At 43.3% G+C, this 26,769-nt stretch overlaps 1 protein-coding gene across 4 annotated transcripts in view; it reads right to left on the reverse strand.

The window, feature by feature from the left end:
• Window positions 1-26,769, reverse strand: part of LOC137354371 (collagen alpha-1(XIX) chain-like) — a 655,592-nt gene that overhangs the window by 65,190 nt on the left and 563,633 nt on the right. For all 4 annotated transcript variants that reach the window (XM_068020137.1, XM_068020135.1, XM_068020134.1 and 1 more), the window contains 6 exons: window positions 26,531-26,584; window positions 26,363-26,434; window positions 16,143-16,178; window positions 15,905-15,949; window positions 9,361-9,531; window positions 1,335-1,401 (listed from right to left, as the gene is read on the reverse strand). In XM_068020137.1, coding sequence (XP_067876238.1) covers window positions 1,335-1,401; window positions 9,361-9,531; window positions 15,905-15,949; window positions 16,143-16,178; window positions 26,363-26,434; window positions 26,531-26,584 — 445 coding nt within the window. The remainder of the gene's footprint in view (window positions 1-1,334; window positions 1,402-9,360; window positions 9,532-15,904; window positions 15,950-16,142; window positions 16,179-26,362; window positions 26,435-26,530; window positions 26,585-26,769) is intronic.

Here is a 26,769-nt window from a genome sequence, read left to right on the forward strand (position 1 = left end):
GGAACACAGAGCGGTGGCAGTATCAAGAGCGGGAACACTGAGCGGCGGCAGTATAAAGAGCGGGAACACAGAGTGGCGGCAGTATGAAGAGCGGGAGCACTGAGCGGCAGCTTTATAAAGAGCGGGAACACAGAGTGGCGGCAGTTTAAAGAGCGGGAAGACAGAGTGGCGGCAGTATAACGAACAAGAACACAGAGCGGCGGCTGTATAAAGAGCGGGAACACAGAGCGGCAGCAGGATAAAGAGCGGGAACACAGACCGGCGGCTTGGTAAATAGTGGGAACACAGAGTGGCGGTAGTATAAAGAACGGGAACACAGTGCGGCGGCTTGATAAATAGTGGGAACAGCAAATAGTTTATCTCTACCTACCCTATCAAATCCCTTGAAATACCTCAATTAGATCCCCCTCAATCTTCTAAACTTAAGGGAATTAAAGCTAACCGGTCCTCATAAATTAACCCTATAAGCCAAGATACCATTCTGACAAATCTGCAGTGTAGCCTCTTCCAAGGCCAACACATCTTTCCTGAGGTTTGGTGCCTAAAACTAAACATATTTCAGATGGGGTCTGATGAAGATTCTCTCAAGAGAATAAAGCCTCAGTTATACAGACCCTTCATCAGACACCACTGCTCTGTTCAGTATCGGGCATTGAACCACAGGAAAGATTTATTGGCCTCGGAAGGAATTCATCAGAATGATACCAGGGCTTAATGGGTTAAATTAGGAGGACAGGTTGTATAGACCTTTCAAAATCAAGGGGTGCTATAAGATGTCTTTAAAATGATAAAGGGATTCAATAGGGCAAATACAGAGAATCTATTTCCCCTATTGCAAGGGGAGCGAGGGGGCAAAACCATAAAATTAGAGCCAGGCCATTCAGGAGTAAAATCAAAAAGCATTTTCTCACACATTAGCGGTAGCGAAAATCTGGAGCCCCCTCCCGGAAAAGGCTATGATGTAACTGAATGGCAGAATAGGTTTGGGAGGCTGTGGAGCCCACCGCTGTTCCTGTGTGTTAGGCAAATCCTGAGAATTGTCATGTTATTTATCATGGATGGCATCACAACTGAGCCTGTCCCTGTCCTTGCCTGATGTCTATACTAATCCATGAACCTGGGTAATTGCCTTCCTCCTTAGCCGATGGTGCTGAGGCCTATTTTAGTGTCCTGGCTGCTGTTCTGACTGAGGTCAGATCCTGATGTTATAAAGCTCCCTCTTGAGTGATTGTGAGAGAATATGTAGATTTATGGCAGTGGAAATAAGGGTGATACAGAGCTGGTAAACCTTGTAGATATCAACTCAGGTGAAATTCAATCCACTACCTTCTTACCTTCAAAAACCCTGTGAACTTCTTGTCTTATAAATCTTGATATCTCTTCAAATGAAATGTTTCTGCTCTGGTGAAGTAAAGAGACATATTGGAGGAATTAGCCAATAGTTACTTTAGAAGATCAACATTTAACAGAATCAAATAAAGCAGCATGAAAGCAATGAGATGAAAATGGTAACAAAATAATTAGTGACCCAATCAAGAAGGAAGATATCCAGGACTATCTGGCTGCTCTGAGTGCAGTTTAAACTAGATATACCAATAAACCTAGGAAGTCTAGCTCAAAAACAGAAAATGCTGGAAATACTCAGCAGGTCAGGCAGCATATGTGAACAGATAAACAGAGTTTACCTTTCATGTCCATGACCTTTCATCAGTTGAGCATTTCCAGCATCTTCGGTTTTTGTTTCAGATTTCCAGCATCCGCAGTATTTTGCCTTTGTAGAAAGTCTAGCTTTGTTTGGTGGGGAGGATGGTTGTAGGTATCATGTTGAGGCTATTTTCAATGAGGCAGTCTGTTTCAATGGGAGAGGCCTGGACTCCAGTGGCAAGCCCTGGATTTGTAAACAGTATGACTTTGGGTTCCTTTTCTTCACTGATGTCTTTAAGTATGCTTGAAGGAATATGTAATCCAGGGACCAGATGTGTAGAATGGGAATTCTCTCCATCTAGTGTTCAAGAAGTGAAGGAAGACTCATAGCTTACCCAGGTTATAAAAATAATTAGGAACTTTGGCCTTTCCATATCACGAGCTGCCATGTCTGTCTCAAGGGTGCCTACTTACTAGCCTTGTACTGTTGTGTTGAATAATAGCTTGAGGTGGGTTTCTGAAGGTACACCCTAGCACCTTTGCAGTCTACGCTGGTTGATAAATCCATTGCCAGAAGTTGCCTAAAACTGAGTAATAGCATGATACACTTTTGCCAGTTCACCAGTTGTCTTCTTGTTATACCTAACATAGCAGGGTGATTGATGGCTGGTACACCAGCCTCAGGGCTCTGCTCCCCCAGTAAGGACCTTTAGGAATCTCCCCTTAAAGATAACTGCACCTGAAGTGGGAGGAGGCTTTCCCCATTCAGCTGGGAATGAAAGGAGAGGTTCAGGAGAATCAATGGTTAAGAGAGGCTTTTTATTCATTCATGGGATATGGGCATCACTGGCAAGGCCAGCATTTATTGCCCATTTCTAAAGGTGTTGGTGAGCCACCTTCTCAAACCAATGAAGTCTGTATGGTGTAGGAATACCCACAGTGCTGTTAGGAAGGGAGTTCCAGGATTTTAACTCAGTGACGTTGAAGGAATAGCGATAAAGTTCCAAATTAGAATAGTATGTGACTTGGAGGGGAAATTGTAGTTGGCGGTGTTCCCATGCATCTGTTGCCCTTATCCTTCTAGGTGGTAGAAGTCATGGGTTTGAAAGGTGCTGTTGAAGGAAGCTTGACGAGTTGCTGCAGTGCATCTTGTAGATGGTACACACTGCTGCCACTGTGCACTGGTGGTGAGGGGGTGAAGGTGGTGGATGTGGTACCAATCAAGTGAGCTGCTTTGTCCTGGATGGTGTTGAGCTACTTGAGTGTTGTCAGAGCTGCACTCATTCAGGCAATTGGAGAGTATTCCATCACATTCCAATTTGGGATGTGCGAGGCAAGTTTTTTACAGAGGGTGGTGAGTGCCTGGAACTTGCTGCCAGGGGAGGTGGTGGAAGCAGGTACGATAGCGACGTTTAAGAGACATCTTGACAAATATATGAATAGGAAGGGAATAGAGGGATATGGGCCCCGTAAGTGCAGAAGGTGTTAGTTTAGGCAGGCATCAAGATCGGAGCAGGCTTGGAGGGCCGAATGGCCTGTTCCTGTGCTGTACTGTTCTTTGTTCTTTGTTCTATTCCTGACCTGTGCCTTGTAGATGGTGGACAGGCTGTGGTGAGTCTGGGTACTGCCTGTGTGGAGTCTGCAAGTTCTCCCTGTGTCTGTGTGGGTTTCCTCCGGGTGCTCCGGTTTCCTCCCACATGCCAAAGACTTGCAGGTTGTTAGGTAAATTGGCCATTATAAATTGTCCCTAGTATAGATAGGTGGTAGGGAAATATAGGGACAGGTGGGGATGTGGTAGGAATATGGAATTAGTGGTTGATGGTCGGCACAGACTCGGTGGGCCGAAGAGCCTGTTTCAGTACTGTATCTCTAAAACTAAAACTAAAACTAAAACTAGATGGTGGATAGGTTTTGGGGAGTCAGGAGGTGAGTTACTCGCCGCAGAATTCCCAGCCTCTGACCTGCTCTTGTAGCCACAGTATTAATGAGGCTGGTCCAGTTAAGTTTCTGGTCAATGGTAATCCCAGGCTGTTGATAGTGGGGGATTCAGCGATGGTAATGCTGTTGAATGGCAAGGGGAGATGGTCAGATTCTCTCTTGTTGGAGATGGTCATTGCCTGGCACTTGTGTGGTGAAAATGTTACTTGTCACTTATCAGCCCAAGCCTGAATTATTTCCAGGTCTTGCTGCATGTGGGCACAGACTTCTTCAGTATCTGAAGGGTTGTGAATGGAGTTGAACGCTATGCAATCGTCAGTGAACGTCCCCACTTCTGACCTTATGATGGAGGGAAGATCATTGACGAAGCAGCTGAAGGTGGTTGGGACACCTAAGACACTACCCTGAGGAACTTCTGCAGCAATGTCTCAGCCTGAGATGATGGGCCTTCATCTTCCTTTGTGCTCAGTATGAGTCCAACCAGTGGAGAGCTTTCCCCCCGATTCCCATTGACTTCAGTTTTGCTAAGGCTCCTTGATGCCACATTCAGTCAAATGCTGCCTTGATGTCAAGGGCAGTCGCTCTCACCTCACCTCTGGAATTCAGCTCCTTTGTCCATGTTTGGACAAGTCTGTAATGAGGTTGCTGAGCAGGTTATTGGTGAGTAAATGCTGCTTGATAGCAATGTCAAGGCTCAGAGTTGAAGAGATAAAGTTGTATTATTTAATCTTGCAATGTGTTATGAGTTTTAAAAGAAGGTGTTTGGAATTTGGATGGTTGTGCATCGAACTCATTAGCTATGTTAGAACACACTGAATCGGAGTGGAAGCAAGTCATCCTCAGTCCCAAGGGACTGCCTTAGAGAGATCAAGGAGCATTGTGTGTAGAAGACAGATGGCTCCATGACTGAATAAGTGACACATTTCTTAATAACAACCGTAACTTGCACCTTTAATGTAGGAAAATGTCTCAAGGCACTTCACAGAGGTGTCGTCAAAAACAAGATAGATGCTGAGCTAAATGGGGAGGCGGGATAAGGTGGTGACCAAAAGCTTGGTCAAAGAGATGGGTTTTAAGGAGGGTCTTAATGGTTGAGCAGAAGGTAGAGAAGTGGAGATGGTTTTGGGAGGGAATTCTAGAATGGCTTTATAATTTTCATCCTGAGTCATATCATCTCATATTTGCTATCACTCAAAGAAGTCAAGAGGGTACAGAGGGATCATGTACTATTTCCAGAGCATATCTTAAAGTAAATAAGGATCACTTATTCACCCCTTGCCTTGCTATCCTAGAATATTTGTGCATAGGGTCATATTTTGGTTCTTATGGAGTGAACGTTTACCGAGAGAAGTGAACTGTGCATTGGCAGAAAGCAAAAAAAAGTATCTGGAGCAAGTTTGAGCTGTAATCATGAGAAATATGACGACTTCTCTTATCAACCTACCACCTTAGTGATTCTACTAATAGTGGAGCAATTAAAATTAAGGATGTGCAAGAGGCCAGAATTGGAGGAGCACAGATATCTTGGAGGGTTGTAATGCTGGAGGAGGTTACAGAGATGGGGAGAGGTGCAGTCATGGAAGGGTCATATATCCTGGAATATTTAGCTTCCTATTTTGTTTGGCTTGAATCCATCCTCTGTGGTTGCTAGCCCTCCTTGTTTGATTTCTGCTTCTATTTGCTCAATTTTATTTGTAATACATGATATAAAGATGCTTCAGTCATGAAAATGCTGGGGACTAGCATAAATGTGGCAGAGTGGAGCACTTGCTTGTCCAATCCCTAAGGAGGTGGTAATGGGCCTTCTTATTGAACACCAGTAGTCCTTGGATTAATGGTGTTAGGTAGGGAATACCAGGATGGTGATACAGCAAATGATACACATGCAAAGCAGGATGCTATGTGACCTGGAAGCTTTAAGGTGGCAGTGTACATACATCAGCACTTTTGCTCTCAGTAAGCTTTTGTGCATCCCTGATTTTCATCATTCCATCATTGGTGTCCTTGCCTTCTGTTGCCTCACCCATAAGCTCTGGAATTCCCTCCCTACACCTCTCCACTTCTCTCTCCTCCTTTAAGATGGTCCTTAACGTTTACCTCTTTGACCAAGCTTTTGGCCACCTGTTCCAATAGCTCATCTGGCTCAGTGTCAAATTTTGCTTGATAATGCTCCTCAGAAGCGTCTTGGGATGTTGTACTACATTAAAGGTGCTATATAAATTCAAGTTACAATTGTCAAAATAAATATGAAAATTCCCTCTTGCTTTCAGATGGTGTATTCTTTTGGGTGGCTTTGTGACATTAGTAGCCAAAAATCTAAAGGCAGAATGCAAAAGTTTTTGCTGTGCTATTGAACACGCCAGCTTCTCTGAGTGGTCTCAGCACAGCTTTCTCCAGCACAGCTTGTGGTCTGGGAAGACATTCCAGATGAGGCTGACAAAGCAACAACTGAAGGGACAACAGTTTAGTATCAGGGATATGTAGCAATCTCAAGCCCATAGGTTATCATCCCCTAGATCAAAATTCCTCATGGATTCCCTTAATACTGTTCACACAGTTAACAATGCCCATTACTTAATTAATATGTTGGAATTGTGTTCAGAATGTCGTACTAATACCTCTAAATACAATGCATAAAGTCTTCAAATCACCTCAGGTCAACAAGGACACAGAAACAAGGAGGTAAATTAGTTTGGAAACTGTGCCCTCCTACATTCTTAGTCAATATGAACTTGCATTTAGATGGTGCCTTTCACAACCTCAGGAGATCCCAATGCACTTTACGACCAATGATGTACATTTGAAGCGTAGTCACTGTTGTAATGTAGGAAACGCGGCAGCCAATTTGAGCACAGCAAGATCCCAGAAACATCAATGTCATAATGACCAGATAATCTGTTTTTTTTTAAAGCTGTTGGTTGAGGGATAAATATTTGCCAGGACACCGGGGATAAGACCCAGGATCCTTGAACCTGTGGAAGGCCCGCCCCTGTCTATCTCAGTGCCTGAATGACACTAGTTTTAGCAGGCCTTCCAGAGACGAAGCGATGCGGGGATTTCGGTGTCGCTTTTACCGCACGTCGAGACACGTGTCGCCAGGATAAAATTCCCCCTCAGACTAAATGTAAATTCAATGTTAATACATCAATTAGTTGGAAACTCTAGGACTTGTGTTCAAACTGAGCCTAGATGAAACAATCCTTCCGTAGATAGGAAGACACCAAAGGGTAAGTTTCTCTTAGCATGAGGTATTATCTAAAGGGAACGTAGATCAGGAAATTGTGAACTTGTTCCCTGTGATCTTTCGGAATGGGGCATTTTTTATTATGTACTTCTGGGCGTGTGCGTTCATCAAATTTATCCATAATTATCTATCTTACTGAGCTGGTATGAGAATGGAAAGGTCACTGTACAGTAGCAGGGAGCACTACATTTCGGAGGGTGGGAGTAGGATGCTTACAGATTGCTTTACTCCTGCTCTATAATAAGGGCAATTGATAACTGGTTGTAAAAATTGGAAAGCTGACTCATTCTCTGATCAATATCTCTCACCTTGACACACACAAAGAAATCATCCAAAATTTAGCAAATTTGTCTCATTTTTTTATTCGTTCCTGGGATGTGGGCATCGGTGGCTACGCCAGCATTTTTTACCCAACCCTAATTGCCTGTGAGAAGGTGGTGGTGAGCTGCCATGTGGGGTAGTCACGCCAACAGTGCTGTTAGGAAAGGAGTTTCAGGAATTTGACACAACGACACTGAAGGAACAGTGATATAGTTCCAAGTCAGGATGGTCTGACTTGGATGAGAATTTGCAGGTGGTGGTGTTCCCATGCATCTGCTGCCCTTGTCCTTCTAGTTGGTAGAGGTCGCTGGTTTGGAAGGTGCTGTCTAAGGGGCCTTGGTGCATTGCTGCAGTGCATCTTGTAGATGGTACACACTGCTGCCACTGTGCATCGGTGGTGGAGGGAGTGAATATTTGTGAATGGGGTGACAATCAAGCGGGCTGCTTTGTCCTGGATGGTGTCAAGCTTCTTGGGTTTTGTTGGAGCTGCACCCATCCAGGCAAGAGGAGAGTATTCCATCACACTCCTGACTTGTTACTTGCAGATGGTGGACAAACTTTGGGGAGTCAGGAGGTGAGTTACTAGGAATCCTAGCCTCTGACCTTCTCTTGTATCCATTTATATATTTATATGGCTACTCCAGTTCATTTTCCGGTCAATGGTAACCCCCAGGATGTTGATAGTGGAGGATTCAGTGATCGTAATGCCATTGAATGTCAGGGGTAGATGGTTAGATTCTCTCTTGTTGGAGATGGTCATTGCCTGGCACGTGTGGCACGAATGTTACTTGCCACTTATCAGCCCAAGCCTGGATATTGTCCAGGTCTTGCTGCATTTCTACATGGACTGCTTCAGTATCTAAGGAGTCACAAATGGTGCTGAACATTGTGCAATCATCAGCGAACATCCCCACTTCTGACCTTATGATTGAAGAAAGGTCATTGATGAAGCAGCTGAAGATGGTTGGGCCTAGGACACTACCCTGAGGAACTCCTGCAGTGATGTCCCGGATGATTGACCTCCAACAAGCACAACTATCTTCCTTAGCGCTAGGTACGACTCCAACCAGCAGAGAGTTTTCCCCTTGATTCCCATTGTCACCAGTTTTGCTAGGGCTCCTTGATGCCATACTCGGCCAAATGCTGCGTTGATGTCAAGGGCAGTCACTCTCACCTCACCTCTTGAGTTCAGCTCTTTTGTTCATGTTTGAACCAAGGCTGTAATGAGGTCAGGAGCTGAGTGGCCCTGGCGGAACCCAACTGAGCGTCACTAAGCAGGTTATTGCTAAGCAAGTGCCACTTGATAGCACTGTCAACGACACCTTCCATCACTTTACTGATGATTGAGAGTATACTGATGGGGCGGTAATTGGCCAGGTTGGACTTGTCCTGCTTTTTGTGTACAGGACATACCCGGGCAATTTTTCACATTGCCGGGGAGATGCTAGTGTTGCGGCTGTACTGGAACAGCTAGGCTAGGGGCGCGGCAAGTTCTGGAGCACAGGCCTTCAGTACAATTGCTGGGATATTGTCAGGGCCCATAGCTTTTGCAGTTTCCATTGCCTTCAGTCATTTCTTGATATCACGCAGAGTGAATCGAGTCTGGCATCTGTGATGCTGGGGACCTCAGGAGGAGACTGAGATGGATCATCAACTCGACACTTTTGGCTGAAGATTGTTGCAAATGCCTTGTCTTTTGCTGATGTGCTGGGCTCCCTCATCATTGAGAATGGGGATATTTAATTGTCCACCACCATTCACAACAGGATGTGGCAGGACTTCAGAGCTTAGATCTGATCCGTTGGTTATGGGATCGCTTAGCTCTGTCTATTGCATGCTGCTTATGCAGTTTGGCACGCAGATAGTCCTGGGTTGTAACTTCACCAGGTTGACACCTCATTTTGAGGTATGCCTGGTGCTGCTCCTGGAATGCCCTCCTGCACTCTTTATTGAACCAGGGTTGGTCTCCTGGCTTGATAGCAATGGTAGAGTGGGGGATATGCCGGGCCATGAGGTTACAGACTGTGGTTGAGTACAACTCTGCTGCTGCTGATGGCCCACAGCACCTCATGGATGCCCAATTTTGAGTTGCTAGATCTGTTCGAAATCTATCCCATTTAGCATGGTGATAATGCCACACTGATATGCAAACAGTCTGGATGTAAAGATAATGCAATTGATACGGCAACTTAGATGGGTAATATTATTCTTACTGAAACGCCTGGGGGTCCATGAGGACCTGGAGGTCCTGGAGGACCCTCTTGTCCAGTTGGTCCAACTGGTCCGGAAGGCCCAAACGTTCCTTTTTGTCCCGGAGATCCTGGATAACCCATCCTTCCTCTTTCACCCTGAGGTCCTCGATCTCCCAGTATTCCCGGATCTCCCTGCTCAACAGGAGATAAAGAAGACAAAACATCTGATGAAAACCGGTTGTTACAGACTTATTAGTTTTGTGAAGAGAAATTTAAATCAGTTGTGAAAAAATATTTTCAGAGACTTTTGATTTTAAAGAACCTTAAAATTAGTCATTTGGTAATACAGAACTTGGGAATTGCTGAAAATAGAGACATGTTGTTGAAGCTTTTCATCTTGCACTCATCAGGACAATATGCAAGAATAACCAATGTAAGGGAAAACAACAATTTATACTGCATGAGGACAGTGTGCTGATTGGTTAGCAAGTGAACTCTGATTGGTAGAGGCGTTGCCATGGAGAATGCACCAGTTTACAGTGACTAACAGTTAACTGCCAAGCTTTGTTTGAAATTTAAATCAGGCAACTTGACTCTGATTGGTCAAAGCCTTGCCCTGAGGAATGAACCAGCGAATGGCTGTCTCTTATTTTGTTCAGCTAAAACAGGCGCAATGTTTGTATTTTCTTTCTGTCTGCAAAGAACAGGGCCCTGTATATTTATATATGTAGTGTCCAATAAGCGCAAATGCACCATACTGCAAGCCCTACTGGCAATCTTTAATTGGTTGTCAGTGTAATTCTGAGCACACTGCGGATTATTTAGCAAATGTTGTCCAATTGCAATATCACATCTAATGTTGGACACTGTGTTTTGTGTTTTGCAAGCACGGGCAGTTTGAGTATGGCCTGTACCTTGCCTGTTGCGAACAGCAGAAGGGACATGTGGTTTGATGCGATCCACCAGTCTTTGAGATGTACGGCCTATATACCTAGCATCACACTGGCATTGAAATTCATATATCACATTACCCATTTGTGTGATAGGCAGGTTGTCTTTTTGGCTTGATGGCAGCATCCTGTTAGTGGCTAACACCACATGTATTGCTACTGCAAAGTTAGGAAACAGCTAGCTTTACCTGTTGCTCAAATTTTTGGGATACATGTCTCTATTTTCAGCAAACCTTAGAATTCTTTTAGGTAAAATTTACAAAGGAAAACATACATAATAAATTCCCATTATTGAAAAACATGTCCCAAATTTCAAAGCTGTAGATCTGTAACGTAAACATTGATAAAATTATGTGGTTCCCTTACTTTTCGTATGAATTGTTGAACTGGCTGTTAAGGGTTGAACAAATGTTGCAAACAAGAATGATTGAGATTGGTATTGACACAAGTCATTCAATGTTTCTTCCTCATTGTCTCATGGAGTCATAGTCATTTATGGCATAGAAGGAGGCCATTCGGCCAATCGAGACCATGCTGGCTCTCCACGGAGCTATTCAGTCAGTCCCACTCCCCCGCTCCTCCATCTGCTCTCCTCAAGATGCTGACTTTTGCTGGGTCTGATACCTAATCCTTCTTCATGGGCCCAGACAGCGAGTGTGTATTCGACTGTAAGGGCATTGTAGGCCAACCACATGTTGGCTTCACCTAAAGTCCAGGCATGGACATTTTTCAGCAAGGGTTATAGGAACAAGAGTAGGCCATTCAGCCCCGCCAGTCTGTTTTGTCATTCTAATACATGAAGGCTGATCTGTACCTCACCTCCAATTACTCATCTTAGCTCCATATGCCTTGAAACCCTTATCTCTCATAAATCAACCTCAGTCTTGGAAATTTTGATTAACCCAGCATACATAGCCTTTTGGGGGAGAGAGTTCCACCACACGTTGTTGCAAAAAATGCTTAATGATTGCAGAACAATCAGCATAGGAAACCTTGGTTGATTTTTTTAAAAAAACCTTTCCTTTGCCCATTGGTATTAGCTCAGTTTACATAGAATTACATAGAGCTGGATTTTATGGGCTCGCCGCTGCGCCTAGTGGCAGGCAAAAAAATGGCGACCGCACCACTGAGCCACTGCGATCTCCTGTGCAGCTGCTCATTTAAATAAAAGCAAAATACTGCAGATGCTGGAGATCTGAAACAAAAACAAAAAATGCTGAAAATACTCAGCAGGTCTGGCAGCATCTGTGGAGAGAGAAGCAGAGTTAACGTTTCAGGTCAGTGAACCTTCATCAGAACTTTCCTATTCGCATATCCTCCTATTCCTTTCTCTCTCATATTTATCTAACTTTGCCTTAAATGCGTTTATTTCATTCACAGCAAGCACTCCTTGTGGAGGTGAGGTCCACATTCGAACCACTCTCTGGGTTAAGAAGCTTCTCCTAAATTCTCTGTTGGATTTATTGGAGACTATTTTATATTTATCACCATATTCAAGGCTCTTGTTGAGATGAGCTAACTTAACGGAGACTGAGAATCAAATATGGAACATTCCTGGCCTGTAATATTCAATATCACACTTGAAGTGTATATCCAATAAGTAACTGAGCAAAATGCAGTTCATTATTTATCAGTATAAGAATCATAGTCATAAAAGCACAGAAGGAGGCCATTTGGCCAATCGAGTCCATGCCGGCCACCATGTTGAGCAACCCCTCTATCCTTTTTTCCCTGCAAGTTTATTTGCCTCAACCGTCCATCCAATTTCCTTTTGAAATCATTCATCGTCTCTACCTCCACCACCCTCATGGACAGTGAGTTCCAGGTCATTACCACTCACTGTGTGAAAAAGTTCTTCCTCACATTTCCCCTGCATCTCTTGCCCAAAATCTTCACTCTGTGTTCCCTAGTCCTTGTACCATTAGTTAATGGGAACAGTTTTTCCTTGTCTAACTTATCTAAGCCTGTCATAATCTTGTACACCTCTATTAAATCTCCCCTCAATTTCCTTTGCTCCAGGAACAACAACCCAAGCTTTTCCAACCTAACCTTGTAACTAAAATCCCCCATCTCTGGAACCATTCTGGTAAATCTCCTCTGCACCCTGTTACGATCGACCGCTCAAGACAAAATCCCCAATCAAAATACATGATTCTGATTGCAGTGGAAGAAACGCACTGTTGAGTCAGTCCTGTCCCTCCACGGATTGCCTAACATAGCACTTTAAACTTTCCAAATTAAAGAAAACCACAGCCAAATTGACCATCCACCAACCCCCGAGGCCAACCAAACCAGGTGTTTTTAGAACAACAAATTAACTGTTTAATTAGAAAAATGAAATTCTTAAACACTACTAAGATATAAACAACATTTAAAATAGAAAAAATTAGTGTCCTTGCAGATTTACACTCCTGCCGAAGTGGAATTTGGAACAGTCCAAGGTTGCTTGAGGTTCTTACAGCCGTCTGATGGGGAAGAAAAGGTTGTTCCACTTTAGGACAGTCAGTAGTCTAGTTCTGATTGAAGTGATGCTCTTCTTCCAGCGATGAATTCAGTAATCAACAACTTGCAGACACTCTTCAATAGATTAATTTGGCTTTAGAATTGTTTTGAGGGGTAAAACAGTGATCAGTCTAAAATTCACCTTCCTTTAGTTTAAATTATCAGAGATCTCTGTTCCATCTATGCTGGTCCAGCCAGCTGTATGTCTGCGTCTATTAACTATCTCTCAAAAGCCAGTTCAAAAATGTAACTGCAATATTGTATATTTTGTCCTTGTTCTCCGACTGGCTGTTGCCGGGTAACCAAGATGCATTCTTTGAAGCTGGTTGGTTCCCTCTCTGTATGGTTGTATCCAACGGCAACCAAAATGCATCTTCTTAGTAATTCCTAAGGCTTCCTTGTTCTTAAAGCAGTACCGATCCTTCTACAACCTTAAAGGCACACCGCATACTTACCGGAAAAGGAAAAAAAACTTCAGGATGATAATAACCCTCTCAAGGACCCTCACATCCTTCCTGAAGTATGGTGACCAGAACTGGATGCAACTGGACTCTAGTTGCGGCCTAACCAGATCTTTATCAAGGTTCAGCACAACTTCCCTGCTTTTGTACGCTTTGCCTCTATTTATAAAGCCCAAGATCCCACATGTTTTACTAACCACTCTCTCAATATATCTGCCGCCTTCAAAGATTGATGCACATGAATCCCCAGGCTCCTGTCCCTGCACACTCTTTAGAACTGCGCCATAAAGTTTATATTGCCCTTCCCTATCCCTTCTGCCAAAAGACATTGCCTCACACTTGTCTGCATTAAATTCCATCTGCCACTTGTCTACCCATTCTGCTAGTCTACCTATGTCCTGTTGCAGTCGACTGGTATCATCCTCACTGTCTGCCACACCTCCAAGTTTGATATCATCAGCAATTTTAGAAATTTTATTCTGTATTTCAATATCCACGTCATCCATATATATCAAACAAGCAGTCGTTCTTGGACTGACCCTTGGGGAACACCATCTTCCAGACTGAAAAACAACCATTAACCACGACTCATTGTTTTCTGTCCCTAAGCCAATTTTTTACCCAAGCTGACTCTGACCCTCATATTCCACAAGCCTCAATTTTGTTAACCAGCCTTTTATGTAGCACTTTGTCAAACAATTTCTTAGAATCCATATAGACAACATCCATTGCTTTCCTTTCATCAACCTTCTCTGTTCCTTCATCCAAAATGCAATTAGATAAGTCAAGCACATTTTGCCTTTTACAAATCTGTGCTGGCTGACTGTAATTAATTCAAACCTCTCTAAATGCCTGTTGATTTTTTCCCTGATTATTGTTTCTGAAACCTCACCAACCACTGATGTTAAATTGACTGGCCTGTAGTTACTAGGAATGTCCTTACATTCTTTTTCGAATAATGGGTGGCACAGTGGCGCAGTGGTTAGCACTACAGCCTCACAGCTCCAGCGACCCGGGTTCAATTCTGGGTACTGCCTGTGTCGAGTTTGCAAGTTCTCCCTGTGTCTGCGTGGGTTTTCGCTGGGTGCTCCGGTTTCCTCCCACCACCAAAAGACTTGCAGTTGATAAGTAAATTGGCCATTATAAAAATTGCCCCTAGTAGAGGTAGGTGGTAGGGAAATATAGGGACAGGTGGGGATGTTGTAGTAATATGAGATTAGTGTAGGATTAGTATAAATGGGTGGTTGATGGTCGGCACAGACTCGGTGGGCCGAAGGGCCTGTTTCAGTGCTGTATCTATAAATAAATAAATAAGGGTGTCACTCTCTAATCCTCTTGTACCTCCCCTGTATCTAGGGAAGATTGAAAGATTATGCAAGCCCTTCTGCTATCTCCACTCCCATTTCCTTTGGCAACCTGAGACGCAAGCAAGGTGACTTATCCACTCTAAGCATATCCAGCCATTTCAGTACATCCTGCCAATCAATTTTCACCCAATCTATTACCTTTACCATCTCCGCTTCTACTGATATTTTGTCAGCATCCTCTTCCTTAGTAAACACTGATACAGATACCTCATTAAGTATTCTAGCCTTGCCCTGTGTCTGTAAGCATATATCATCTTCTTTATCGCAAATTGAACCCACCCCGCCTCATACTACCTGCTGACTATTTACATGCCAGTAAAAGATTTTTGGGTTCCGTTTTATGTTGACTTCCATTCTATTTTCATATTCTCTTCTTGCCAGTCTTAATTTCTTCTTCACGTCCCCTCTTAACTTATTGTATTTGGCCTGGTTCTCACTTGAAGAATTTGCCTGACATGCATCATTCTGCCTCTTCTTTTTTTCCATCATATTCTCTATTTCCCTTGTCATCCAAGGAGCCCTGGCTTTGGTTCCCCTACCTTTTGCCCTTTGTTGAAATATACCTAGCCTGTACCTGAAACATCACCTCCTTAAAGATCACCAATTGTTCCATTATAGATTTTCCTGTCGGTCTTGGATTCCATTTTACCCTGGCTAGATCCCCTCTCATCCCATTGAAGTTAGCTCAGTTCCAATTTAAATTAAAAGCATTCTTTAGAGAAACAAAGACATGCTATTTTATTTCTGAACTGGAGCTGAATATTTACAAGCAATTGAAAACCTGTAAGCTTCTCTCACCAAACAGCAATTAAGCTCAGGACCTATTTAGACCACACCCCCTCAATAGGATAACTTCACCAATCATGCACTCCCAGCAGAAAGCTCCATTTGGATTGAGAGTAGTTTAGAGAATCAGGAGTCCAAAGCTGTAACTATTTTTTGGACCTGCGCTCCACTCAAATGAGGTTTTCTAGCCAGGTGCATGGGATATGTTGTTTCCCTTTTCTCACCAATTTTAAGCTACCTTCCTTCCCTTAAGGTACTGAGATGGGCCATGGCTCCACAAGTGCCCAGTTCGCCATTGGTCCCTCCACCAAGCGGCTGTTTTGTACACCTGAACCTATACTGGAAGTGTAAACAGATTATTTGACTGTGGGAACAACACAGACTAGTTGATCCTCTCTTCACCAGGTACCCATACACTTACTGCCTCTAACAGGGCATCAGACGATAACAATCAGCAGGTATGTCTCGGCTGCATTAATAATATTAACAAATGACTTACCCGCTCACCCTTGGGTCCACGGTCTCCTCTGCTCCCTGGTGAACCCTGCAGTTAAACAAGACAAAGAAAGTATTTTTCCAATGCCTCATAACATACAAGTAAACGACACTGAAAATTGCAAAACTATAACGATTCCTGCCATTAATCGATTTCTATTACACGGCACAGAGATAAGGCAGAATTAGGAGCTTGCAACAGAAATAATCAGGATCCCTGGAATTTTCTCCTGGTTCCTTACCTGCGCACCTGGGAATCCACGTCCTCCAGTTTTCCCCTGTTGGGAAATAAAAGGAAAACACATTTTGAAGCACTAGAATCTGGCCAGTGACATTTCTAAAAGAATAAATACATTTTGTGTGTGTTACACTAGCTCCAACCCCATTAATCCCAAGCCCCTGCAATGGAAAGACATGGGACTGTATGACTGATTCCCCTCCAAATGGTAAATCTCTGATCCAATTAATACTTCTGTGGGACAGTGCAGGGCAGATGCTACATGCTTCTTCATTTGGGGGAAATATCTGAGAGTCAGAGCCTCCAGCATATTCCTATGCACTGTCTAATAGTGTGATAAATTTCAACTGGCCTTTCAGCTGGGGCAAGGAGTCATACTGTGAGGCTGTAGAAAAACAGAAAAAAAATGAATAAAAAATTGTTTATCATGTTCATGATCATGTATAGTCTTGAAAAAGCTAATTCACGTGGTTAGAGCATCTTATTTAATGAAGTTATCAGATCATGGAAGAAAGACTAAGGGGCCTAAGTTTGATAGCTCCCAAAAATGGGCATGGGGATTGTGATGCAAAATTTACCCATGCCCGTGGCTTCATATGATTTACATGATTGCAGCAGGGCAGTCAGCGCCAACCGCGCTGTTGTGTGCTGCATGCCTCAGCTGGCTAGAAGGTGGGAGGCGGTGAGGGTGTCAGGTGGGCAAACGCGTGAGAGGCTAGCACCAGTTAAAGCTGGTCTGCACTGCTTAAAGTTGGCCTGCTCCTCTTAAAGGGGAGGTGCACTGTGGATGGAGCGGGTGCTGGAGATCATTCTACAACTGAGTCTGACCCGGGAAAGACACAAGAATGGCACAGCATGGGATGAAGAGGGCTTCACGAATTTCTGACACAGCACTGGAGGCCTTGGTTGAGGAGGTGCAGAGGAGGAGAGATGTCTTGTATCTGCAGGGGACCAGGAGGCTCTCCAGACAAACTCTCAGAAGGCAGTGGGAGCAGACAGCTGTGGTGACATGAGGAAAAACCTTTTTACATACAGGGGGAGTTAGGATCTGGAATGCACTACCTGACAGTGTGGTGGAGGCAGATACAATCGTGGCTTTCAAAAGGGAATTGGATAATTACCTGCAGTGAAACAAATTGCAGGGCTGCGGGAAAAGTTTGGGGGTGCGGGGAGGAGTGGGATTAGCTAAATTCCTCTTGCAGAGAGACGGCATGGATTTGATGGGCCAAATAACCTCCTTTTGTAAACATCCTATGATTGAATATTTCCTAGTCCTGGAATCTTTATTAGTTATAAAGTATGTATGAAGATATCCTATAATACCCCCCATGTAAAGTCAATAGGATATATGACAATATCCTACATAAAGCCAACAACTACAACCATCCCAAGAACTGCCACATAGGAAAAAGATCAATGACCTCTCAAGGGTGGCCAAGGTAAGTCTAAGCGTTGTTGCCAATCCACTTCTTGAACCACTGGTAGAGGCTGCATTCATCTCCTTATTTCCCAAATTCTTTCTCTGTCATCACCTGGGTGTCGGGAAACTCACTTATACCAAGGGCAACCTCTGCACCTGCTAAACTCACAATCGCTCTGTCAACTGATATTGTTGTCACAAGGGATGCTGCTAATTTTCAAGAAAAGTTCATTTCAAGGAGAATGCACCTAGACATCTCATCATCATAGGATGTTTGCATTCATAAAGGACAAAAACAAGTGTCCAGGGCACATAACTGGAGGAGGAACACTGGGACTGAAAACTTTGAGTCCATACGAACAGGAAGCTCTGCAAATTATCAGGAGACAAGACAAGAGAGGATGTCATGGTGGAGATGATGGAGATAAAATCATTGAATGGTTACAGCACAAAAGGAGGCCATTTAGCCCATCGAGTCTGTGCCAGTTCTCGGCAAGAGCAATTTAGCTATACCCACTCCCCTCCCTTTACTCACAGCCATGCAAATTGTTTCTTTTCAGGTGCTTATCCAATTTCCTTTTGAAAGCCATGATTGAATCTGCCTTCATTACATTCTTGGGTAGTGCATTCCAGATCCTAACCACTGGCTGTGCATAACGGTTTTCTCATGCCGCCTTTAGTTCTTTTGCCAATCACCTTAAATCGGTGTCCTCTGGTTCTTGGCCCTTTTGCCAATGGGAACAACTTCTCTCTATCTGCTCTGTCCAGACCCCTCATGATTTTGAGTACCTCTATCAACTCTCCTCTCAATCTTCTCTTCTCTAAGGGAAACAGTCTCAACTTCTCCAATCTATCCACGTAACTGAACTCCCTCATCCCTAGAACCATTCTCATAAATCTTTTTTGCACCTTCTCTAAATCATTCACATTCTTCCTAAAGCATAGTGCCCAGAATTAGATACAAGACTCCAGTTGAGGCCGAACAAGTGTTTTATAAAGATTCACCATAACTTCCTTGTTTTTGTACTTCACACCTTTATTAAAAAGGCCAGGATCCCGAATGCCTTTTTCATCACTTTCTCAACCTGCCCTGCCACCTTCAATGATCTGTGCACATATACCCCCAGGTCCCTCTGCTCCTGCACCCACTTTAGGTTTACACCCTTTATTTTATATTGTCTCTCATTTTTCCTCCCAAAATGTATTACTTCACACTTCTCTGCATTAAATTTCATCCATGTGTCCACCCATTCCACCAGCCTGAATGAGTCATCTAGAAGTGTATCACTATTGTCCTCAGTTCACAATTTTTCCAAGTTTTGAGTCATCTGCAAACTTTGATTAGTGCCCCGTGCAGCCAAGTCTAGGTCATTAACATAGAGTAAGAAAATCAGTGGTCATAGTACTGATCCCTGGGGAACCCCACTATATACTTTCCTCCAGTCTGAAAAATCATCACTTTCTGTTTCCTTTCAGTTAGTCAATTCCATATCCATGCAGTCACTGTCCCATTTATTCCATGGGCTTCAACTTTGCTGAGAAATCTGTTTTGTGGCACTTTATCAAACACTTTTTGGAAGTCCATGTACACCATATCAACCATATTACCCTCATCAACACTCTGTTACTTCATCAAAAAACTGAATCAAATTAATTAAACACGACTTGCCCTTTACAAATCCATGCTGGCTTTCCTTAATTAGTCCACGTTTGCCCAAGTAATTGTTCATTTTGTCCCAGATTATTGTTTCTGAAAGCTTTCCCACCGCCGAGGTTAAACTGACTGTCCTGCAGTTGCTGGGTTTATCCTTACTCCCTTTTTTGAATAAGAGTGTAACATTTGCAATTCTCCTGTCCACTGGCACCACTCCTATATCTAAGGAGAATTGGAAGATTATGGCAAGTGCTTCTGTAATTTCCACCATTACTTACTTCAGTATACTTGGATGCATCTCATCTGGTCCTGAAGACTTATCAACTTTTAAGTAATGCCAGCCTTTCTAATACCTCCACTTTGTCAATTTTTAGCTCATCCAGTGTCTCAGCTATCTCCTCTGTCACTATAACTTCAGCAGCATTTTCTTCTTTTGGTAAAGACTGATGCAGAGTACTCATTTAATACCTCAGCCATGCCCTCTGCCTCCATGCATAAATCCCCTATTAGCTCCCTAATCGACCCCACCCATCCTCTTACTAACCTTTTACTATTTATATGCTTACAGAAGATTTTTGGATTCCATTTTACGTTCACTTCTAGTCTCTTCTCATATTCTCTCTTTGCCTCTAAGATTTCCTTTTCACTTCCCCTCTGAACTTTCTACAATCAGCTTGGTTCACATTTGTATTGTTAACCTGACAATTGTCCTCTGCACTGTTTTTGTGCTTCATTTTACTCTCTACCCCTTTCATCAGCCAGGAAGCTCTGGCTTTGTTTGTCCTACCTTACTCCCTTGTGGGACTGCACTTCAATGTAGAGGCCTGCTCAGGTCCGGAAAAAAGAACCCGACCTGAACCCGACCGAACCACAGCGGACCCAAGCACGACCCGGCCCGAGTCCCTCCGATTTTGCCTCGAGTCTGACCTGACCCGAACCTTCCCCCACTCGGCCCAACCCGACCATCCCTTTACTTACCTTCCAACTGGGAAGCTCCACGAAGCTGCAGCGCATGCGCGATGACGTCATAGTGACGTCACTCGCCCACTGCGCAGAATCAGTTTCATCCTGGACTCCCAGCTCAGGTAAGTTTTTTAATTTCAATACTTACCAGCAGAGCATTTACCGAGCCTGAAGATGGGCCCGGCCCGACCCGAGCCCAACACATGTCGTCGGATCCCATCGAGTTCGGGTCGGGTAGCAGGCCTCTACCTCAATGTACCCAAACTATCTCCTCTTTAAAAGCAGCCCATGTTCCATTACAGTTTTGACTGCCAATCTTTGATTCCAATTGATCTGAGCCAGATCCATTCTCACCCCATTGAAATTGGCCCTCCCCCAATTAATTATTTTTACTCTGGATTGCTCCTTGTTTTTTCCCATAGGAACCTAAACCTTATGATACTATGATCACTGTTCCCTCAATGTTCCCCTACTGATACTTGGTCCACTTGACCCACCTTATTCCCCAGAACCAGATTCAGCAATGCCTCTTTCCTCATTGGGTCAGAAACGCACTGCTCAAGAAAATTCGCCTGAACACAATTCAAAACTCTTCCCCTTATCTGCCCTTTACACTATTACAATCCCAGTTTATATTTGGATAATTCAAGTCTCCCATTATCACCACTCTATAGTTTTTGCACCTTTCGGTAATTTTCCTTCAAACTTTCTCCTCTATTTCTTTCCCACTAGTTGGTGGCCTGTATAATGCACTCAGTACTGCAATAGTACCTCTATTGGTTCTTAACTCTAACCAAATAGACGCTGTCCTTGGTCACTCCAGGACATCCTCTCTCTGCAGCACTGTAATATTCCCCTTAATCAATGCTGGCACCCCTCCTCCTTTCTTTAATTCCTTATTTTTTCTGAACACCTTGTATCCAGGAATATTTAGTACCCAGTCCCGTCTTTTTTTGAGCCAGGTCTCTGTTATTGCCACAACATGGGATTCCCACGTGGTTATCTGTTCACCAACTTATTTGCCACACTTTATGTGCTAACATACATCCTCTGTAAACCTAATTTAGACCTTATTGTATTCCCTCTTACTCCGGCCCCACCCAGTGCCTTACTATTTCTTACTCTCTTACTCTAGTGTTATCTGTTTCTCCCAATCCTTTGTGCACCTTGTTTCTCTTGACTAATGCGACATCCTGGTTGCCATTCCCCCTGCCAAGTTAGTTTAAATCCTTCACCAACAGCACTTAATGAGGTGGCAGAAAATCAGTAAAGACAGGCCAAGCTTCATCATAAGTAGTGTCATCTCTATATGCTTTCTCAAAGTATTGCAATTCCCTTACACACAATGGCTATTCCTTCAAGGGCAAATGTTACTGTGCATACTGTTATGCCAGTAAAGAAGTATCATATTCCTAACTTTTAAGATATGAACTTTATTCAATGTGGACTCTCTGAAATTGAACTTTTCCTTTAAAAGGGGGAAATGTGCTGCAAAGATGGCCACCGAAGGTCAGATGACCTGGCCTGTGTAATCAAAAATTGCCTTACTGTCTCAAAAGGACAAAAGGATACATTCCAGACTAAGAGATGTCAACTACACCCATCGTGAAACCATCAAGACATTCCTGAATTGAATGGGTTTCTTCTGAGCAAAAGAAGGTGATTGTCTTAACTGCCCCCCACTCCCCGAAACCCCTCAGGATGATTGTCTTGCAACAAAAAATCAGGATGTGGCTAATGAACCTAGGAAAACCACCATGTTTGGAAAAGGAACTGTGAGAAGTCACATGGTAGGGTAGGCATGTTTGTCTCCTTTAAATCTTTAAATGCTGACTACAAAAAGAAGCAGCAGACAAGGCAGTACCATCTGTGCCTTAAAAGAACCAGAGCCTGTAACATTGCGAGGTCTCCAAGCCTGTTCCATTTCAGGTTCACCAATACAGCAAACTGACTGCATAGTAACGAGAGTGCAAGCAATCAACTATGTGATCTGTAGAAGGTCCACCACCACTTTGAGGCAATCCTGAGAACCATGTCGGAATACAACTTTGGCTGTTAAATTTACCTAAACGACACTTCCGGAGTGAAGACTTCTTCTTCACCAGGCCTGTAACGCGTGTTGTCCAGAACAAGACAACCACGTGAAATACAAACAATTCTTTTTGCTTATACCCTGTAAAAATGCACTATTCTCTTCAACTGTACTTTCCATTGAGTGTGTTTGTGTGAGTAAGTGTCGTAGTATTAGATTTCGGGGTAAGCGCGTAAATAAAAAATCCTCTGTCTTTATTTCAATCCATGAAGGACTTATTGCTGGTTATTCAAATTGTCCATACATCAGGGGTTTTAAAAACACATGCATCCTCCTCTCAAAAGCTTACTGATTCTGGAGAGTTCAGAAGGGAACAGGGATTTCAGCAGTTCTCTCTCACTCTGTCCGTAACAGTACCGCTAAATAAGCTCTTGTGTGTTTTGCATCATAGGGAGTGCCCTCAAAGTACAGGCCAACCTCTCGGATGATCACCTTGGCATAACTGAGCTTCCAGATCTACAATTCCTACCACTTTGCATCTCAACAATGAGAATTTGCATTTATGTAGCACCTTTAACATAGTGAAACCTCCCAAGATGCTTTGCATTATCAGACAAAATTTGACATTGAGCCACATAAGGAGATATTAGGACAGGTGTCAAAGAGGTAGGTTTTAAGCAGTGCTCTAAAGGAAGAAAGTGAGGTAGAGAGGTGGAGAGATTTGTGGAGGGGATTCCAGAACTTAGGGCCTTGGCAGCTGAAGGCACGACCACCAATGGTGGAGTGAAGAAAATTGATACTGAATAGGAGGCCAAAATTGGAGGAACAAAGAGATTGCACAGGGTTGTAGGGCTGAAAGAGGTAACAGGTAGCCAGGGGTAAGGCTATGTTTGCAAACAAGAATGAGAATGTTAAATTTGGGGCATTACTGGACTGGGAACCAATGCAGATCAAGGAGCGCAGGCATCATGGTATCTCGACATTTTAGCTGTACAGCATGGAGACACTTAATCAGGAGGAACTAATGAGTGAGCCTGAAACCTTTCCATTGGATAAAGCATTGAACATGATTGAGAATGAGGACTTTGGAGTGGAAGAGAGCAATGGTGCTGACTTGCACAGAGAGTGGAGAAATGATTAATCTTGGCTGAGGCACCTCGGAACCCAGATCTCAGGGGTTCAGCATTGAAAAGAATAATGGTTAGGGAGCATCAATCCCATATTTCAGGGAGTTTGTATGCAAATAGTTGAGATGGTAGAGAAGTGGAATGAGTCCACTACCTACAGCTGCAATACATTGCAGGGAGCTTGCACAACATGCAGCACCCCCTCAAGTGAGTGATAGTCTCGGACAAGGCCACAGGAGAAGGCACTAAGACCAGTGATGGCTTCCAGAGTGGCTACAACCACTGCTTCAATAGATGTACTGCAGATGACACTTGTGCAGGGTTTCCACATCCTGATTGGGACTACTTGGCCTGCAATGACACTGAGTAGTGGCACCACTCATTCTGGGCCTTCCACCAGTGGGCTGTAAGGAGTGGGTATAGATGTCATTGTAAGTCCAAAGGTTAGCATTGAGCCTACATTCCTAAAGCCCCTTGAATGACCACACTTGATGGAGCTTCAATCATGGGCCTGGCATCCTCTGATATTGAAAAAGAAAGGCTGCCAGAAGCAGGTCTCTCCAGGACACCTGCTTCTCTGAGATGAGAATCACCTCAGAGTTCAAAGATTCTTAGGGAACCTTCCCACCCAGCTGTCACTCAACCCTGTCGCACCAAGGGAGCAAATCATAGAAACAGCAGACTGGAAGCTTCAGTAAGTAAGTTAGCTGGCATAAAGAGGAAAGCGGGATTAAGAAGTAGAAATGGTAATGGGATTTACTGGCATTCATGTGAATGTTGTTATGTAAAGCTTGACCACTCTGCATTCCATGCCCATTTGTGGTGCATGCTTGTAACTTTTGGGAATTGGATGAAAAGAGAAATGTAGAATTCTGCCTTAATAAGGAAATAGGCAGAAGTCTCTGACAGTCTTTCATCAGTGTGTGGCGAGGAGAACGTGCAGATGTGAAGTGACTTAATTTGTAATTCATCAAAAGTAGCAGGTTATAAATTATGTCTTTTCTCTGGCTATTAGCTGTCTTCTCCCACTATTCTATCACAGGCTGTGGGGCTGAAGATACTTTTCCTCATCCTCTCTTTCCATCTCTAGACACAACAAGCTATTCATGATTGCATTGCGATGTAGTACGTCGCCAACTACAATTATTTTGGACAGTCTTCCTATCTATATTGCTGGGCTCCAGTATATTTATCTAGGCACCTAAAGGGAGACTTTAGACTACCGACAGTCTGGTCTATTGCATATTGTCATGGCATGGGTCTCATTCTATCTATTGTCCCTTTTGTCTTTGGGAAACTATACTGGCATCAAAAGCCATGATGTGAGGGTAGCATTACAGGAGTAAATTATTCCCTGCAGTCACAGCTTATGACTCCAGAGCGGTTTCCTTAATCATGGCTCTGAGTCATTAGAGCTGGTATAGCAGATTCTCGCATGATAAAAGTATCCTGACTGATTCCTAGCTGTCATACACACACTAGCACAGTAGTTTATGATTGCCATTACACACCAGTTCATAAAGTTGAGGGATTTCTTATCTGCGCTTCAAGCAGCACATGTGTTCTGCCAATTACTCTTTGCACCAGGATGGACGCTGTCAATTTGGACAACTGGATAGCTCTCCCTCTTTGCTTCATTAGGTTTCTTTGGGAAGAATATGAATTGTGTGGCACTCCTACATGAAGCATTAATCATCTTGATGCACCAGTAAGATGTTGATTACTGCTGTGGCAAAGAAAACCAGATGCTGCCTGGAAGGATGAGGTTGTTAAAAAATTAAATTGAGACAGTGAAGATTTAGACTGACACAGACAATGCTGATCTCCTGGTGGAAGTGGGCTGCAGGCTACCAGATAGGAGTTGACATATCTTCGTAATAGCCTTGACATGCTTTCTTTGCTGTCTCAGTTTAAAAGCTTCCAATGACTCCTCTTCCAATTTGTCTTTGAACATGATATAGGAATGGAGAGATTTTAATTGGATGAATGGACATTCTGTAAAGGTGATTAAATATGGCAGTGAAAGATCATCCAGAGGGCCAAACAAATTAAATCGATATGCAGAGAAAGTAGAAGCAATCTTCAGCCGTAGAATTCAAAATGGTCCCCTCAGCGAGCTACCAGAGGGATCTCGCTCCTCAGCTCATACTGCCACTTATATGGTGGCGGTAATAATTTGGGGTCCAAGTTAGGAGAATGGAATGGGGGATACTTACATCTAATTGACCTCATTTAAATGTAGCTGGGCAGCTAACCTGATAAAGGAGACTGGCAATTTTACCATGATTGCTCAGTTTTGCACCCAAACTTGCTACAAGCAGGTGGTAAAGTAAAGGAAAATTCAGCCCAATTGTTTATAGAATCTCAAAGGGGAGGGTAATGAGGGGAAATATGAAAAGCTTCAGAGCAACCCAAAATACACATGTTTAAGAAAGTAGTTCTTCAGATCACAAATCTTCCATTAAGCTGTAGTAGTCTTAATTCATCTAGTTTCATTAGGTACACCAACAGGAGAGGTGGCAGATTGCTACTGAGCTTCTGATTTCTTTTTGGACGATCTGAGTAAATCCTCAAGGCCCAAATACAGGATAATGTCAAAGCTGAAGAGGGTAAAGACAGCAAATGAGACAGATCAAGAAGTGGTGATTAAATGACGAGAGCTGTTGAAACACAGAATGAATTGTAGCGGCAGAGACCAGAGGAAACATTTGAAGCAGAAGATGAGAGAGGGTTCTGAAGAGAGAGTAAGCCAGCGAATTAGTTGCGGATTAACAGAGTATCAGCAAAGAACATAATGGGCCGAATGGTATCTTACTGTGCTGGAAGCTTCTGTGGTTCTTCTGTGTCATGATTTCCACTTATAAAAACAGCAATCTCAGAGATCCCTCAGTACATGGCTGTAGTGTGTTTGCTGTCAGTAAATACTTGTTGTATCTGGCAGTTGTTCATTGCCCTTAAAGGATTGCAACATGCATTACAGCAAGTAAAAAGCTAATTAAGAAAAGGTCAAACCCAATTTGATACATACAGGGGCACCAGGGGGTCCTTCTGGTCCAGGAAAGCCAGTTTCTCCCAACGGTCCTCTCTCACCTTTTAATCCCTATAAACAAGAGGTGAAATAAAGGTCAGACTCTCCAGCTCTGTTTTCTAAATGATAGATAACATGTATTGGAATAATCATTATCATTTAACTCACAGGATCGCCAGTTAAGCCATTCGGTCCTAGTAGGCCAGGAGGACCAGGTTGCCCCTTTTTTGAAGAAAGAATAAAAACTGAACTCGTTAGACATTTATTTGAAAAAAAATAATATTTGAAGAAAACACCAATTAAAGGGGCAGTGTCTTCAAGGATATAAACTAAAATATTTTCTGTTTGCTTACAATCTCTGTATTTCTTATGAATGATGTTACTGTGATTAAATTGACGTGAGAGAA

Source organism: Heterodontus francisci, chromosome 3 (assembly GCF_036365525.1).
Source record: "Heterodontus francisci isolate sHetFra1 chromosome 3, sHetFra1.hap1, whole genome shotgun sequence".
In the NCBI taxonomy this organism is placed as follows: domain Eukaryota; kingdom Metazoa; phylum Chordata; class Chondrichthyes; order Heterodontiformes; family Heterodontidae; genus Heterodontus; species Heterodontus francisci.